At 38.3% G+C, this 14,973-nt stretch overlaps 1 protein-coding gene across 1 annotated transcript in view; it reads right to left on the reverse strand.

The window, feature by feature from the left end:
• The window catches only part of Svep1 (sushi, von Willebrand factor type A, EGF and pentraxin domain containing 1), a 146,530-nt gene that overhangs the window by 109,257 nt on the left and 22,300 nt on the right, over positions 1-14,973 (reverse strand). The window contains exons 3-4 of the mRNA XM_019209820.1: positions 7,664-7,822; positions 6,706-6,885 (exon numbers count right to left, since the gene is read on the reverse strand). Of these exons, the coding sequence (XP_019065365.1) occupies positions 6,706-6,885; positions 7,664-7,822 (339 nt within the window). The remainder of the gene's footprint in view (positions 1-6,705; positions 6,886-7,663; positions 7,823-14,973) is intronic.

Genomic DNA, 14,973 nt, shown 5'->3' on the forward strand with positions numbered 1-14,973 from the left:
ATTCTTGACCTCCTTCCCTGCAGTGATCATATCCTTCATTTTCCTCAGCTTCCCCCATTTTCATATCAGCTAGACCCCACCACAGACGATCTGAGTATCCTGCTTTCTAGCAGTCACCTCCCACCTCCTCAGATCACTCTTTCAAGTGCTGACTCTATGAAATCTATGCCCTACAGGACCCTCTGATCTTTTGTGTGCCCCTCTTTGGAGAAAATCATCTCTGAAGTGTTCATATTCTTTCTATACTTCCTTTCTTTTAGTTCTAGCTTTACATCTACTCCAAATGGGCTTTCTGAAAAAAAGAAGGGAGAAGAGTAAGGCAAGAAGGAAAAAGAATGAATAAAGAGAAGAGACAGGGAAGAGAATGGTAAGAGAAAGAGAAAGGAGAAGAAAGAAGAAAGAAGAAGAAGAAGAAGAAGAAGAAGAAGAAGAAGAAGAAGAAGAAGAAGAAGAAGAAGAAGAAGAAGAAGAAGAAGAAGAAGAAAGAGGAGGAGGAGGAGGAAGAAGAAGAAGAAGAAGGAGAAGGAGAAGGAGAAGGAGAAAGAAGGAGAAGAAGAAGAAAAGGGTGGGGGTGATACAACACAACTGGGGTCACTCATGCTAAATGCCACATATTGAAACAGTTTTAAGAATCTCCAAGCAGACCAGTTTTTCCTGGAAACAGAATCCTGGTCTACTTGAGTTAGTTAATAAGGAATTCACTTCTGCTTTAAGCATTACAAAAACTAATTTGAGGTAACTAATGTTCACCAATCTGTTTTTTCTTTTTTTTTTCCCCCTCATGAGTTTATTGGTACATTCTAGGTATACAGTAGAGTTACATTCATTATTCAGATCTTGTACCTTTACATGACAGGTCTTGGTTCTCATTTTTTCCCCTTGTCCCTGTGGGGAAAGTGGGAAGGGTAGAGGAAAGCTAATAAGGGAAAAGAAAAAAAGGGAGGGCTGATCCGTTTTTTCTTTCCCCAATTGTTCCGTTTCCTGGCTCCTTCCTAAAACCCGAATGTTCTGACATTGCCAAGGGGGAGCTCATTCTGTTTGCAGAATGGAGGTTTCCTTGAAAAATGAATCAGAAACAACAAAAGCCAATTATATCTCTAATTACATTGGTTGTACACTTGTCTTTTGACAGGGAGGAGGGGAATGTAGTGAGGGGAAAGTACAAAAGAGGAAGGAATAGGAAAACATGGAGTCACCCAGACCATGGAAAATGTACTCTTTCCTCCAAAGGCCTTTAGGAGTAGAGAAACAGAAGAAAAAGAGTGGACACCTGCTGAATACACCAGCAGATAGGCGCCTATATTTATTTTTGTCCCTTATAGATCTCCTGAAAGCATCAGACATTGTACAAAGAACAAAAATACAACCCCTACAAAAGAACAAAATTTAGTTTGCTGCCGGAGAGCACCTGCACAACATGAAAGGCCTGCAGACAGAACAGCAATGCCTAAAGAACAATGTGTTTGGGATTCAAGGGTTGTGTTGGAACTCTGGGTGAGATACAGTATTATTTCTTCTATTTGTGCACTTGCCATTTAAAAATATTATACATGTGGATATATTTATTTATGATGAAAATTTAAGTTCCAAATGACAAAGAAGCTGTGGCAAAGTCCCAGATAAAATTGATTCTCCAGGAACTTGTTCACATTATGTTACTTAACAGAACATAAATACTGAGAACATCAGACATAAACTTAAGATTGATTACTCTGTAAAGAAAATTCAAGAATTAGCTTAGAGGTTAAGCTATAAGTTGTAGCCTTCTCTAGCCACAGGACAGTTTGGACTGAGGCCAACTATTAATAAAAAATAAATCGAACTATTTTGCCTTCCTCATTTTTACTTTTATTGAATCTGTCCATCATGTATAATGCTACCTGCCAGATTGGCTTAAAAACTGAATAAGAGCAAATAGGAGGAAAAGGACCAAAGGTGTAGGGACAGTGAGAAGGATAGGGAAGGGGGGATAAGGGAAAAGGAAAAATATATGAGAAAATGTAAAAATGGAATTAAAGTGTTTGTAGGTGGGGAGGGGAGGAGGGGGGGAAGGGAGGGAGGATAGGGAAGGGGGGATAAGGGAAAAGGAAAAATATATGAGAAAATGTAAAAATGGAATTAAAGTGTTTGTAGGTGGGGAGGGGAGGAGGGGGTGAAGGGAGGGTGGGGACAAGGGGAAAAAATAAGAACCAAGACCTGGCATGTAGAGGTACAAGATCCCAGTAAAGAATGTAACTGTACTGTCTACCTAGAATGTACCAATAAATTCAATTAAAAAGATTGACTAAGATAACCCCCCATGGTCAAGATGTATAAAACTTTGAGAAACATATTAACAACTGCTTTTGGCATCAGTAAGATTTTTTTCAATCACTGCAGTTCTCCGAAGTGGAGGCAAAATGGATTTGCACCATCTAGGGGGAACTAATAATAAATTAGAGCTTGAGTCTCAGACAGATGCAAAGTACACTGCTTCTCAAATGTTGATTTTAATAAACTCTCATTGCTCCTTAGAGAAAAAGAGTATGTGCGATAACTCTATTTATTTTACTAAACATTTTGTACTCTTGTTAGCTCAAGAATGACCATTTATTACTATTTTAAAAGGACTTTTTATTTGCTAGATTCAACTTAAAACCTTTTTATTTTAACACGCTGAAAAATCCTACAATAAACAACCCTTGATTTAGATTTATGTTAAAGCAAACTCTAAATACACTTTTAGTATTTTTTATGAAGTAACAGCTTATTCTGGTTTGATTATTACACATTGCACATGTGTATTTAATTACTACAGTGTACCTCATTAATATTTATAATTATTATGTGTCAACTGAACGTTTGGAAAATAATGTTTTAAACTTAAACACACACAGCAAACTGGTCTTTTAAGAGAACAATCCTCTATGTGGTAGACAATACAAGAAGGTGAACCTGCTGTGATTCTTATCTTAAACATAAGTCAGACAGAGTTTTTCCTAGACCCATACTTCAAATCAATCTCCAAATTGTGGCAATGCCTACTACTGAAAACAAAGAAAATATTATAGTAAAGTTAGACTTCTTATAGTTTGAGCCTTTATTCAGGAAACTACAGAATCACAGATTTTAATTTTTTATGATGTGCTTTAGCTAATTATCATAAAGAAATCACAAAAGAATCTTGGCTTAGAAAGAAGTGCATAATTCAGATGAAATTAAAAATGACTATAACTGCTTTATGAAGACTGCCATAGAGGAACAAGAATCAAGCCTACCAATTACTACTCAGTTGTATGAAAATATTAACAATGGAACATGACGTGTGCAGAAGGCTGAACACTTCATTTATGAATCAACCTTCTTCATGCAAAAAAGTGACATAAGGAAAATTATTCTCTGTTCTTACAATTGATTTAAATTAGACTTGTAAAAATACTACTTTCTCCATCGTGGTCTCCTGGAAACAGAGGTGAGACTCAGACATTTATCATATTTATCTGAATCCCACATACACCAATTGTAAGACACACACACACACACACACACACACACACAAACATATACATACATATATACATATATATATATGCACACACACTTATCTATCAATGAGCATCAAAATATTTATTACCAATATGTGTGTTAAATTCAACTTTCCATTTTTTCACTCGAGGTATATCCAAGGATAAAGAGAGAAAAATATATTCTGTGTTCTTTGTGCATTCACAGTCTAGCAGAGGCGCTGTTAGTGCGGTAATGCACGGGTTAAACTGAGAAGTGTGTTTGTCAGACCCCTTACTGTGGTCCCATTGGGGTTGGTCAGAAGAGGGACCTGCAGCTGATTCAAGGAGGTGGAAGTGGGTCAGGGGCTACTGTGGTCAGATTCAAGGATGGACAAATGCCCAGTGGCGTTCAGCTCGACTCGTCCTGCCTCTGCTCCACGGCCCGATCCATGACCCTGGTGACTAACAGAGGCCCCACGCTTCAGCCTGCTACAGAGCCACACGGGTGTGGCCACTCAGGTGAGGGTTGTCCTTGATTTCCCGATTTCCCTCCGCAGTTTCACCCCAACAACTGCACGCACTTGATTTCTCAGACTGCATTGTCGGAACGACTGGAGCTTCCGCCTTCTATTTTGCACCTTCTGTTTCCAATTTCCTTCCAAAGTTATGTAAGGTCTGATCACTGAATAAATCACTTGAGCCATCATGTCCTTGGTGACTGCGCTTCGCTCAGTGACCGCCACACACAGTAGGAAGTCTGGGATGAAGAGCACGTGCCCACAGGGATCGTGCTGCCCTTCAGGACAAAGCCCGCAGAGGGGCAGCTTCCTGAGAGGCACGGCCACATTTATGGCTTTAGTGACTGTGTTTGCTTTGCCTTGCCCCATAAATAATAGCTTGTGCGAGATTGGATATCTAGGATCTAACTCTTATCTTCTAACATTTACAACAGCCAATAAACTCCTCAGGGTAGTCAGAGTCCCTTTCCTTTGTAGGTGATATTATTTTCAACTATCCAACTTTCTATTTTTTGAGGATATTCAGAAATTTCACTAAGATTATTTCCAGACATTGTTTTAATAATTTTTTTTTTTTTGTGGTACTCACTAAGTGACTTTAAACTGAATATGGAAGATTTTGGTTGTGTTTATTTATTTTCAAGATTTCAGCTTTGGCGTATATTCTTTGATCATCTATTACTACTTCTTTTCTACTCCATTCTCTCTCTGGAATTTTTTTTTGGGGGGTACTGGAGCTTGAACTTGGAAACTTGCACTTGTGAGGCAGGAAGCAGCACCACTGAGCTAAATCCCAGGCCCTCTGGATTTTTAATATAAGAAGATTTCTTTTTTTTTTTTTTTTTTGGTTTTTTGAGACAGGGTCTCACTACATAGTTGAGACTGACCTGGAACTCACTGTGTAGCCCAGGCTGGTTTTGAACTCACAGCAATCCTCCTGCCTCAGCCTCCCGAGTACTGGGATTACAGGCGTGCGCCACCACACCCAGCTATAAGAATATTGCTCGTAATTATTCTTCTGTCTGTTTATTGTTTCATAATCTGGCTATGTTTGAAATTTTGCTCTCCTTTCACGTGAATTTCTGGATTTGGTTTTTCTAAACTTATTTATTTGGCTTTAAATGATATCCATTTATTGGGCCAGCAGTTCCCCTTTCTCTACCGTTCGTTCCCCCTCAGATTTCTCCCAGTCTTTGGAATCCTGGTCCCATTTTAGCGAAACAGTATAGCTATCTTTGAATCTCAGGGATTGCGCCCCGCCTTCTGCTCGTCTTTGTTCAATCTGCCGATCCTCTTCATTTCTCCTTGCCTTTTTCTAGGAATAAAGAAAGCTCTGGATTGAGAACCTGCTTAAGGCAAACACACTACTTAGAAGTGGACTATCCGTGGCTGGTACACAGAAACAATAGAGATCTCCTGGCTTTGCAAAAGATCTTAGATTGCTGAGTAGGTGGGCTTCCTTTAAGAGTGTGGGATCCAAGAGAAGACAAGAAGGCAGAGCTCCTTACCCAGAGAGCTGGGTGATGTGTGGTGCTGGGGGGAAGGTCGACAGCTTTAGTGGTGGCCAACCAACCAACCAGGATACCCAGCTAAATGTAGCCTTCAGAAAAGCAACAGTTTTTACCAGTATGAATAGGTACCTAACCTTTTCGGCTGTATGAAAAAGCTTCATAGGCAGGGACTTTGGCGAAAGGTCCTCAAGTCTTTCGCTTGCCTTTGCCTCTTAACTTTTCTTTGAAAAATCCTTCTTTCTTGTGCTACTTCTGAAGTCGTAGGAAGTTGGCTGAATGAGTTTTAAGAAGTAAGGAAGTAGATGCGGGCGGCAGCTGCTTTCTTGTTTCTCTGCATGGTATTTGATTTTGGAACCTCTGGCCCTGCCTTTGGTACTTTTCCTTTTCTCCTGGCCTCTCCAGGCTCCTGGGGATTTCACCGGATCACATACTGCACTTTCTATCGCACCCCACGTGAAGGCTGAAGACACACCAGCGGGCTCCCTGCTCTTCTGCAGGGACCTGGTGTGTTCTCAAACTCCTGCATTTATGGTTGGCATCTAGCTTCCATCCTGACTGCCCCCAAAGTTGGCACCACGTCTTGGCATCTTTGGCACTGTGGGTTGGCTCTCGAAATTTGAGATTTGAGTAACCTGTCCATTTAGTTCACAGGGAAGTCTTATTTTTTTTACTTGTTCATCACAAGAATATACAAGATATAGTTTGTGATGATGTGGTCAATTGAATTTAGCAGTTCTAACCTATAATGGTACATAAGATCCTAATGAGATAATTGACAAGGTGAAATAAGAAGAAAAGGGCTAAAGGTGTAGGGAAAATGGGAAGGGTAGGGGAAAGGTAATAAGGGAAAGGAAAAAATAGGAGAAAATGAAAAAAATGGAAATAAAGTGTTTGTAAATGGGCAGGGGAGGAGGGGGTGAAGGGAGGGCATGGACAAGGGGAAAAAATGAGAACCAAGACCTGTCATGTAAAGGTACAAGATCCCAATAATGAATGTAGCTGTACTGTATACCTAAAATGGACCAATAAACTCAATGAGGGGAAAAAAAAGAATTTAGCAGTTCTACCTTCTAATTTCCTATAACTTTTTTTCCCTTTCTGTGGTCTAAAAAAACAAAGTACTGACCAGACCATTAGAGTTTAAATCAAACAAGACAATGAGTAACCAACGTGAACTGGCCGTTTGCATACCTCTGCAGGAGCTCTCCGAACCGGACCACAAACCACTGGGTAGACACAGGAGGATGCTACTTCCCAGGAGGTCAAATCCAGGGTGACATCGGACCCCACAGGCTGCATTGAAGTGGTTGTTGCAAGTATTTTGGACAAAGTAACCATTTTCAGGAGGCTTCAAGGGAGGGCAGTGGACAACTAACATTTATAGAAATAAAATTTAAAAGCAAGGTCAGGCTTTGTCTATGGAATGTTTTCTTTCTTTTCTTTGCTGAAGGGCATATGCTCTACAGACTTCTGTTTCCCACAGCTTTCCTACTTACTGCATTTGAGTACGTTAGAAAGAACAATCCTTATATTTACTACAAATTAAATTTTAAATACAGACTAAATATTTTTAAGCTTTAATTTTTTTACTATCCACATAGGGAGGTGCTGCTGGGATTTGGAACTAGGAGATCACACATGCTAAACACTAAGCTACATTACAAACCCTAGTTCTTGACCATCACCATCATTAGGTATTTTCCCTCTTAATTAAGATGGTATGAAACAAAGAACAAATAAGGGTAGCAAGATAAATTTGCTATGATCCCCAAGAGTCACAGCTTTTTTTACATATTATATGGTACTTAAGTACATTCAATTTTTGATGTGACTATTATTGAGACACATTTTAAAGCTTTTAAAAATGAATTTGAATGCTGGGTGTGGTGGTGCATGCCTGTAATCCCAGCACTCAGGAGGCTGAGGCAGGAGGATCGCTGTGAGTTCCAGACCAGCCTGGGCTGCATAGTGAGTTCCAGGTCAGTCTCTACTATATAGTGAGACCCTGTCTCCAAAAACTGAAAAAAAAAAAAATGAATTTGACTATCACTGGGGCCAATGTAACATCAATGGGTATTCAAACTTATGGTTAGAATTGTTAATATTTCCCAGCTTTTCTATTTCCTGCTTGCAGTGGTGGGAGTCTTACCTTCACACGTCTGGCCAGATGCCCGATATCCCTCCCTGCAGACACAGTCTTCAGGGGAAGTGCTTCCCAGTGGAGAGGTGTGATTTTCATCAGGACAGGGGATGCATGTGCTGATACCTCCTGGAGAACCTTCAGGCTTGTACGTCCCTGATGGGCAAGCTGTGGGCAGACAGCCAGCAAGACGGAGTTATGTGTGCATCAGTTAAGAGTTAATAAAGTGTTTGGAAACTAAGTAGAGGGAGAAAAGCCAAACAGATATCTTTTCATAGAAATAATAACATAATTCAAGCAAGAAAGGAAACTAACACTTTTTAAAAAGAGTAATGTAGTTTGTTGCATGCAGGTCATGGACTCCTGTGTCTGTCCCACAATTAGTTTCCAACACATGGTATGACACATCTAGGCTGATTTGTTGGAAAATTCAAAATAGCAACATACATTAAGGGACTAGGAGGAATCAATGACCCTTAACAGGTTAAACAAATCTTGGTATAAATCATACTCACCATATTTCATCGCCCCTACCTGTGAAGCTCTAGCTCTATCATCTACACACACACACACACACACACACACACACACACACACACACACAGCCCAGCAGAAATAAGAGTAATGGTTGATCTGCAAAAAAGCACTTGGCGCCTTGTTTCTGTTCAAAGCACTTGACAGAGGATGAGGAGAAAGCAAAGGCTTGAGGGAGCAAATTCAGCTAGGCCTTTTGAGGAAAAAAAGAATTAAAGACCCTGCATTTTCCAGTCTCATGGGAAAAAAGATTAAAAGCAGAATCTAATTGACCTTGCTTTAAATCTTCCCTCTGCATTGACACTGTGTCTTTGAATTTGTAACTCTGGGGCTACATATCTATAAAATAACTCAAAAATAAGAAATTTAGCAATAAATAAAGGGACAAACGCGGTTTGCCATGCTGTTAAGACAATTAAATGTAGCATAGTTCCAATGTGCACTTGTCTATTAAAAAAGTAGCAACCAAGGATTGTGCACCTGTGTATTGATATTTTATATAAATTGTGTCATTGAATCCTTACATGTTAATAACAGTATTACAAGTTATTGATATGATAAATATATGTACTAATTTTATTAGCATTATATCCACTGTAAGATGACTAAAAGGAGGCTTAGAGATATGATGACTTGAGTAAAATTCCTCAGTTAGAAGGCAACAGAGCTAGGATTTTATAAACAGAGCTAAATATTTATATAGCATTAATTAAGCTCCAGGAATTGTTCTATGTATTTTATAAACATTATTTTTTTAACCTCCTTAGAAACCTATGAAATAACTGGTAGTATTATTCTTCTAATTTAAGTAATAGTATTAATCTCATCTGATAGAGGGAATAACTGAAGTTCTAAGAGGTTAAATAACTTGCTGAAGATACACAGTGACTGTCAGAGGGGGACCCAGACAGCTTTGATCCAGAGGCTGTGCTCTTTATGACTACATGGGTGTGTATGGATTCCAAATCTCTCAGAGGCTGAAGTTAACCCAGTATAACACACTAGTAGTATAAAGAAATCATCTTAAGAGGTAAGATTCATGTTATAATTATTGGAAGAAATAATGCTTCAAAAACTCTTGATTTTACTTAAACACAAAATGATACCATATTCCTTTGATAGGTACCAGAAAATTGTAGATCTGGACAAATTTTAAACTATTTTAAAAATAGTAACAATGATATGTGGCTTATTAAAAATAATTCAGCGTAAAGAATGGGAACATTCCTTCTAACCCTTGAATTAGCGAGCACAGAATTATTACTACTGTGAATATTTCTTCCTATAAATATTTAATTATGATTCTCATGAAAGTGTAAGGAAATGTAGTCTCCTTTAAATAGAAGCCAGCAGCTGTAAGAGAAAGTGACTGAGATAAATACAGAGACTGAAAAAATTTAAATTTTTACTGCAAAATTTAAAGTGTTATTGGGCACTACAACAAAGCTATATAGTTCCAGAACAACAGAACTAAGAAGATCTAGCAAGAATAATAGCTATGATATTAATGCAACATTATTCCTTAAAGTTTTAGTGCAAAAATACTCAGCAATTTCCAGGCAAAATTAATTTAAAAAGCACACTCAGGATAAAAGCAAAGTATTACAAACTGCAGGAAAGGCAAACAAGATACTTACAAATGGGGAAATCAAACTGATACTTCATTTCCCCTGTGCAAAATCTAGCACCAGAATAAAAGATGGAATAAGATACATACCAGTGTAAAAAAAGTATTATGAACCCAAAATATTCAAAATATCAGGCAAGATATTGTACATATGATGAAAAAGAAAGGCATTGGAGAATGTGCATGGCTTTAGGAAAGAAAGACATATTTCATTTAGTGAGAAAGAAATTAAAATAAAGAACACAAGAATTAGAAAAATGTTATTTAATAAATTCCTAGATATTGAGAAATGTGTAGAACATGTAGTACATTTTAAGTATATTAAAATAATTGTGAAAATTAAAACAAATATAAAATAAAGTACCTTTTTATAAAAATGCATACTCAAAGGAAGAATATAATCTTTGCATAGTTTAAAGAAGAAATGTTTAAAATATGAAAGAAACTGGGAAATGGGTAGAAAGAAAAAGGTAAGTTTCTTATTTCTTTTCATATACATTTATGTAATAAAATGGAAAGAAAAACCTAAGTTCAAATTTTTTACATAAAATGCACATAACCATGAATAGGAAGAAACTATAACCTCCGAATTAGTGAAGAAGGCATAAAGAAAATATAAATAATTAAAAAATAGAAAAAAATTGCTTATTTTTATTTTTTCCCATTCCCCTGCCCTCCCTTCAACCCCTCCACCCCTCCCTATTTACAAAGGCTTTGTTTTACTAAAATGTACCAAAAAACTTAATGAATTAAAAGAAAGAAGAAACAACAAGAAAGAATGAAAAATAATGCTCCATAAACAGGGTAACAGAAGTAAAACCAAACATACCAGTCATTGTAAATATTAGAGAGTTAATTTAACTGGGTTGGTAAGATGTAACCCTAAAATACATCAGAGATATATTTAAAAATAATTGGATGTGCAAAGATATATAAAATATTTGAAAATATCTTGATGAATCAAATTACTATCATAAGGAGGAACAATACAATGAGAAAGATATGAATATTCTAATAGGAAAATTGACGAAGGATAAGAAGTGGAAAATTCATAATGAAGACACGCAAGTGATCAATAATAAGACAACTTATTTAGCCTTACTCACCATAAATGAATAAAAATTACTGTGAAAAAATTGGCTCTCTCCCATGCTGTTGAGAGTGTGTGAAGTTTCTGTAGGACAGTTTGAGGGTAGATGCCAAAAGCCCCAATTAGAGCTTTCTCTTTAATACTGCATTTTGCCTCTGAGAATTTGCCCCAAATAAAAATGATCAAGTAAGCAAAAATGTATGCATAAGTGTTATTTCTTTGTGTACAACACGAATGATGACACATATATTTAGGGAGGGTCTGTCAAATTCTTTTGACCCATTCATCCAATGGCATACTACTCATAAGAATATAGTTCTTGACATCACAGTCGTTCAAATTATGTAGGTAAGTGTAAAAGATATTAAAACTCTCCTGAACTGTATTATCCTTTTCTGATACATAAATACATATATGAGACATGCAGGAAACAACCTGTAAGTTTAGGTATACAGCACATGCTGCATATTCAGGGTAGAATTCTGAAGCTTTCAAGTTAATGATCTACAAGTACTAGTTTCAATACAGTGAGTAGGTATTAGATAAAAGCAAAAATAAATACGTTTATATATAAAAGAGTCAATGTCTATAACTTCAGACCTCATTTCGTGATTATTGATTCTTTAACATTGGAAAGTATCCTGATTCCTTATTTTTTTTTCTCTCTTTTGTTTTTCTAATATCCAAATGAAAACCATGGTTTTGGATCTAATTGCCTGAAAAAATCCTGAAATTTTTCTCTCCATCAGCACTACTCTTATGTGACTGCATCATCTCTCTTCTGGGTTTTTACAAAGTCCTCTTGACTGGCCCCTCAATCTTCCTTTCTTTTTTTTTTTTGTTTTTTTCGTACTGGGGATCGAACTTGGAACCTTGCACTTGCAAGGCAGGCGGTAGCATCACTAAATCCCTAGCTCCCCTCAATCTTTCTTATCTCTGTCTTTAACCCATTTGAGATGTTGCTGCCTGAGGTTTTTTTAAAAACGTTAATTCAATCAAATCACTTTCTACCTAAACATTGTGCCAGTAGCATAAAGCTCTCGCTCATTAGTCTGGAGTACAGTGACACTGTGGATCTCTTTTCACCTCTGTCATTTGCAATGAACCAATGAATTGCACACCCTACTTCAGAATCAGCCAGCACCTGGTGTACTGTACCCTTTTCCCGCTCCCGCCACATTTATTAGACTTGGGAATTTGAGCAGTTTACTTTATTTCTCTGTGACTTTGCTTTTTCTGGGGTGTGGTTTTTTTGGGGGGGGTGATTAGGATTCACCGAAATAAAGTGAGTAGAGCACTAATTCCTGGCATATAGTTTGGCATTCAGTAAATGTTATAATAATGTCCCCAACCTTTCATTTTCTCAGCCATAACATAGATAATTGTACTCCTCATAGATTCGTTGTGGCAGATGGGTGCTCTGGCCATTGGTAAATATTACTTCCTTTTTTCCCCTTTCCTATCTTCCACTTAGCTTCTGCTTTTGCATATATTTTCTCGCCTCTTAGTGAACCTTAAATATCCTTTAAGACTCTAGCTTGTCCTTCAAAGCTTCTTCTTCAGACAGATTGTCTGGCCTGGACTTCTGCCTTCCAACCCCCTCCCCAGCGCACGGCCCCGATCTCTGCTCTGGCACATATCACACCGTGTGTGATATGCACTCATCTCATTCTCTCCTGGGCAACATGCCCTGGTGCCTGCAGGGAGCCTCCCAATTGTTCGGCATGGCTGTTGTCGGTCGCACTGCCCGAGCAGGTAGTCACTCAAAGGAGGGCCAGAGAAAAGCAGCTGCGCTGAAGGAGCACAGGTTGGGACGGGAGGAGGGAGTACTGAAGTTAGGAAGGGTAACAACGGGGCGACATGAAAGGTCGTTAGAGTTGGAGTCTAGACAACCTAGACTGGGAACCTTGCAATCTTGGTTCTTCCACTAAAAAGCTTTGGGGTCACTGGCAAGCGACTCTTTTCTTTGCATATAGCACGCAGAAGTTACAACTCATGACACGAGGATCTTTCCAAAATTAATATTTGAAATATTAATGACTAATACTAAAAAGCAACTTAAAGAAACTTTTAATATGGGTAGTCAGAGGCTAGCTGTAGATTTTATCATTTATTTTAAAAATAATATTACTTGAGAAGGAAGTAATTCCGTGCTTTTATTCTCCAAAATCTTTTGAATAATGAAGAGTTTATAGGACTGGAGAATAGCGTTTTGGATAAAAGTATCCAAAAGTACACTTGGAAATATATTGTGAAATTCAGAACGATAATGGAAAACAGACTTAGGAAAGCCATTTAAAGGCATTGCACAATTCTGGTGGGAGAGGTATAATCAACTGCCTTGATTCCCAAAGGGGAAAATTCCTCATCCAAAACTAAGCAAAAGTTGAAGACATGAAATAAATCTGAGGTTTGAACAAGTTTCACAAGTGTTGGCTAAAGGGCTATTGCATTTTTTTTTAAATGAGATGTTTCCTCATCTGGAAATGTATGAACTATTATTTAATTGCTTTTATTGTTGTTGTTAAAATAAGCACTTTCCCTTTTCAGAAACACATTGGTGGTATCTGCGACTATTACAGGAAGTGTGATTCCTGAAGTGACCATGTTGTGCTAACGAGATTTTTTTCAGCTGACAATGCAAATTTTTGAAGTAGATGAAATATCAACAAATCTGGAATTTGTAAAACACAAATAAATCTCCTTTCTCTTTAACCTATCTGGTCCATTAAATATTAACTTCTTAGAAGACTAAATGTTAATATTAATAACATGCATTATACAGTGGCTTACATTTTATAGAATTCCTCTTCATACATGTTTAGTTTTTCAAAACTCTGATAAAATTAAAAGCCTTTACCCTGTTCACAATTCATCTTAAAGATTAGTGGATATTTTGAGAGTGCCGTTCTGGGGCACTTGACCGAGCTGCATCTGGCTGCGCGTTAAGTAGTGCCGAGGGTGCCCATTCACGTGGATGACTATGGCAGCCTGTGGAGATGAGCAAATCCATGGGCCCTCACTTCTGCTCTGCCTAGGTCAGGTGCCGGGGCAGCATGTAGTCCTTTCGAGAAGGCTCTTTATTATTATAATGCCATGCTTCTTTTCACCTTTATGGGTCTGATCTGAATAAGGAATCTGTTCCTACGAATGTTTTTGCTAGGACTTTGAGCTCAGGGATCCACTTAGAAGAGAATCAATTTCTCATAGGCTGAGGCAACACCTTCACAAATATGGGATAAGAACCTAAGCCTGGGGATGGGGACTTTCTTTTCATTAGGAAGCAATTATCCTGTAGAAGAGGAGACTGTCCACGGCCCTGAAATCTGTACATTGGAACCTACATGGTGCAGGTTAGCACCCTGCAACTTTCCCTCTGATTGGTCCGCTCATTTGGCTGCAGTAAAGAGTCTATTTGAGCACAATTGTTAATTTGAACCCAGGGTGGTGCCATGAAAACAAATGGCATCTTAACTGCAGGATGCCATGTTATAAATATAAGCCTTTGCTCAGACTTGTCAGGAGATGAGGTCTTGTTTATCAAAAAACAAGACCCTCACAGGACTGTGTCTATAAAAGGGCAAATCATCAAAGAACATGCATATACTTACATACTGATTCACAGGTAAACACAACCTGGCTGAATATGGAATTTTCAAATGAAGACTTTTCTGTATTCTTAATTTTCTTAAGGTGTTTACAGTCCAGATGAAAAAAGTGAGTTTTATAATTACAACTTTGTGGGCTTGCACTTTTAGGAGAGGCCCTGTGAAGATTTTTTAAATTACATCTTACCCTATTTTTCCTTTTCAAAATAGCTAATGACTCAGAATCATATAAAGAAATAAAATAGCTGCGATCACCCGGCGGCGTGCGCGTGAGCTCCCGGCCTGCGCGGGAGCTCCCGGCCTGCGCGACAACAGACCCAGGAAGGACCCAAGGACCCCAGAGGGGGTTTTTCTCAGCTGCCTGCCTACCTGCCTGTCTGCGATCACCCGGCGGCGTGCGCGTGAGCTCCCGGCCTGCGCGGGAGCTCCCGGCCTGCGCGACAACAGACCCAGGAAGGAC

Source organism: Fukomys damarensis, unplaced genomic scaffold (assembly GCF_012274545.1).
Source record: "Fukomys damarensis isolate Sample0158 unplaced genomic scaffold, DMR_v1.0_HiC HiC_scaffold_36, whole genome shotgun sequence".
Taxonomy (NCBI): domain Eukaryota; kingdom Metazoa; phylum Chordata; class Mammalia; order Rodentia; family Bathyergidae; genus Fukomys; species Fukomys damarensis.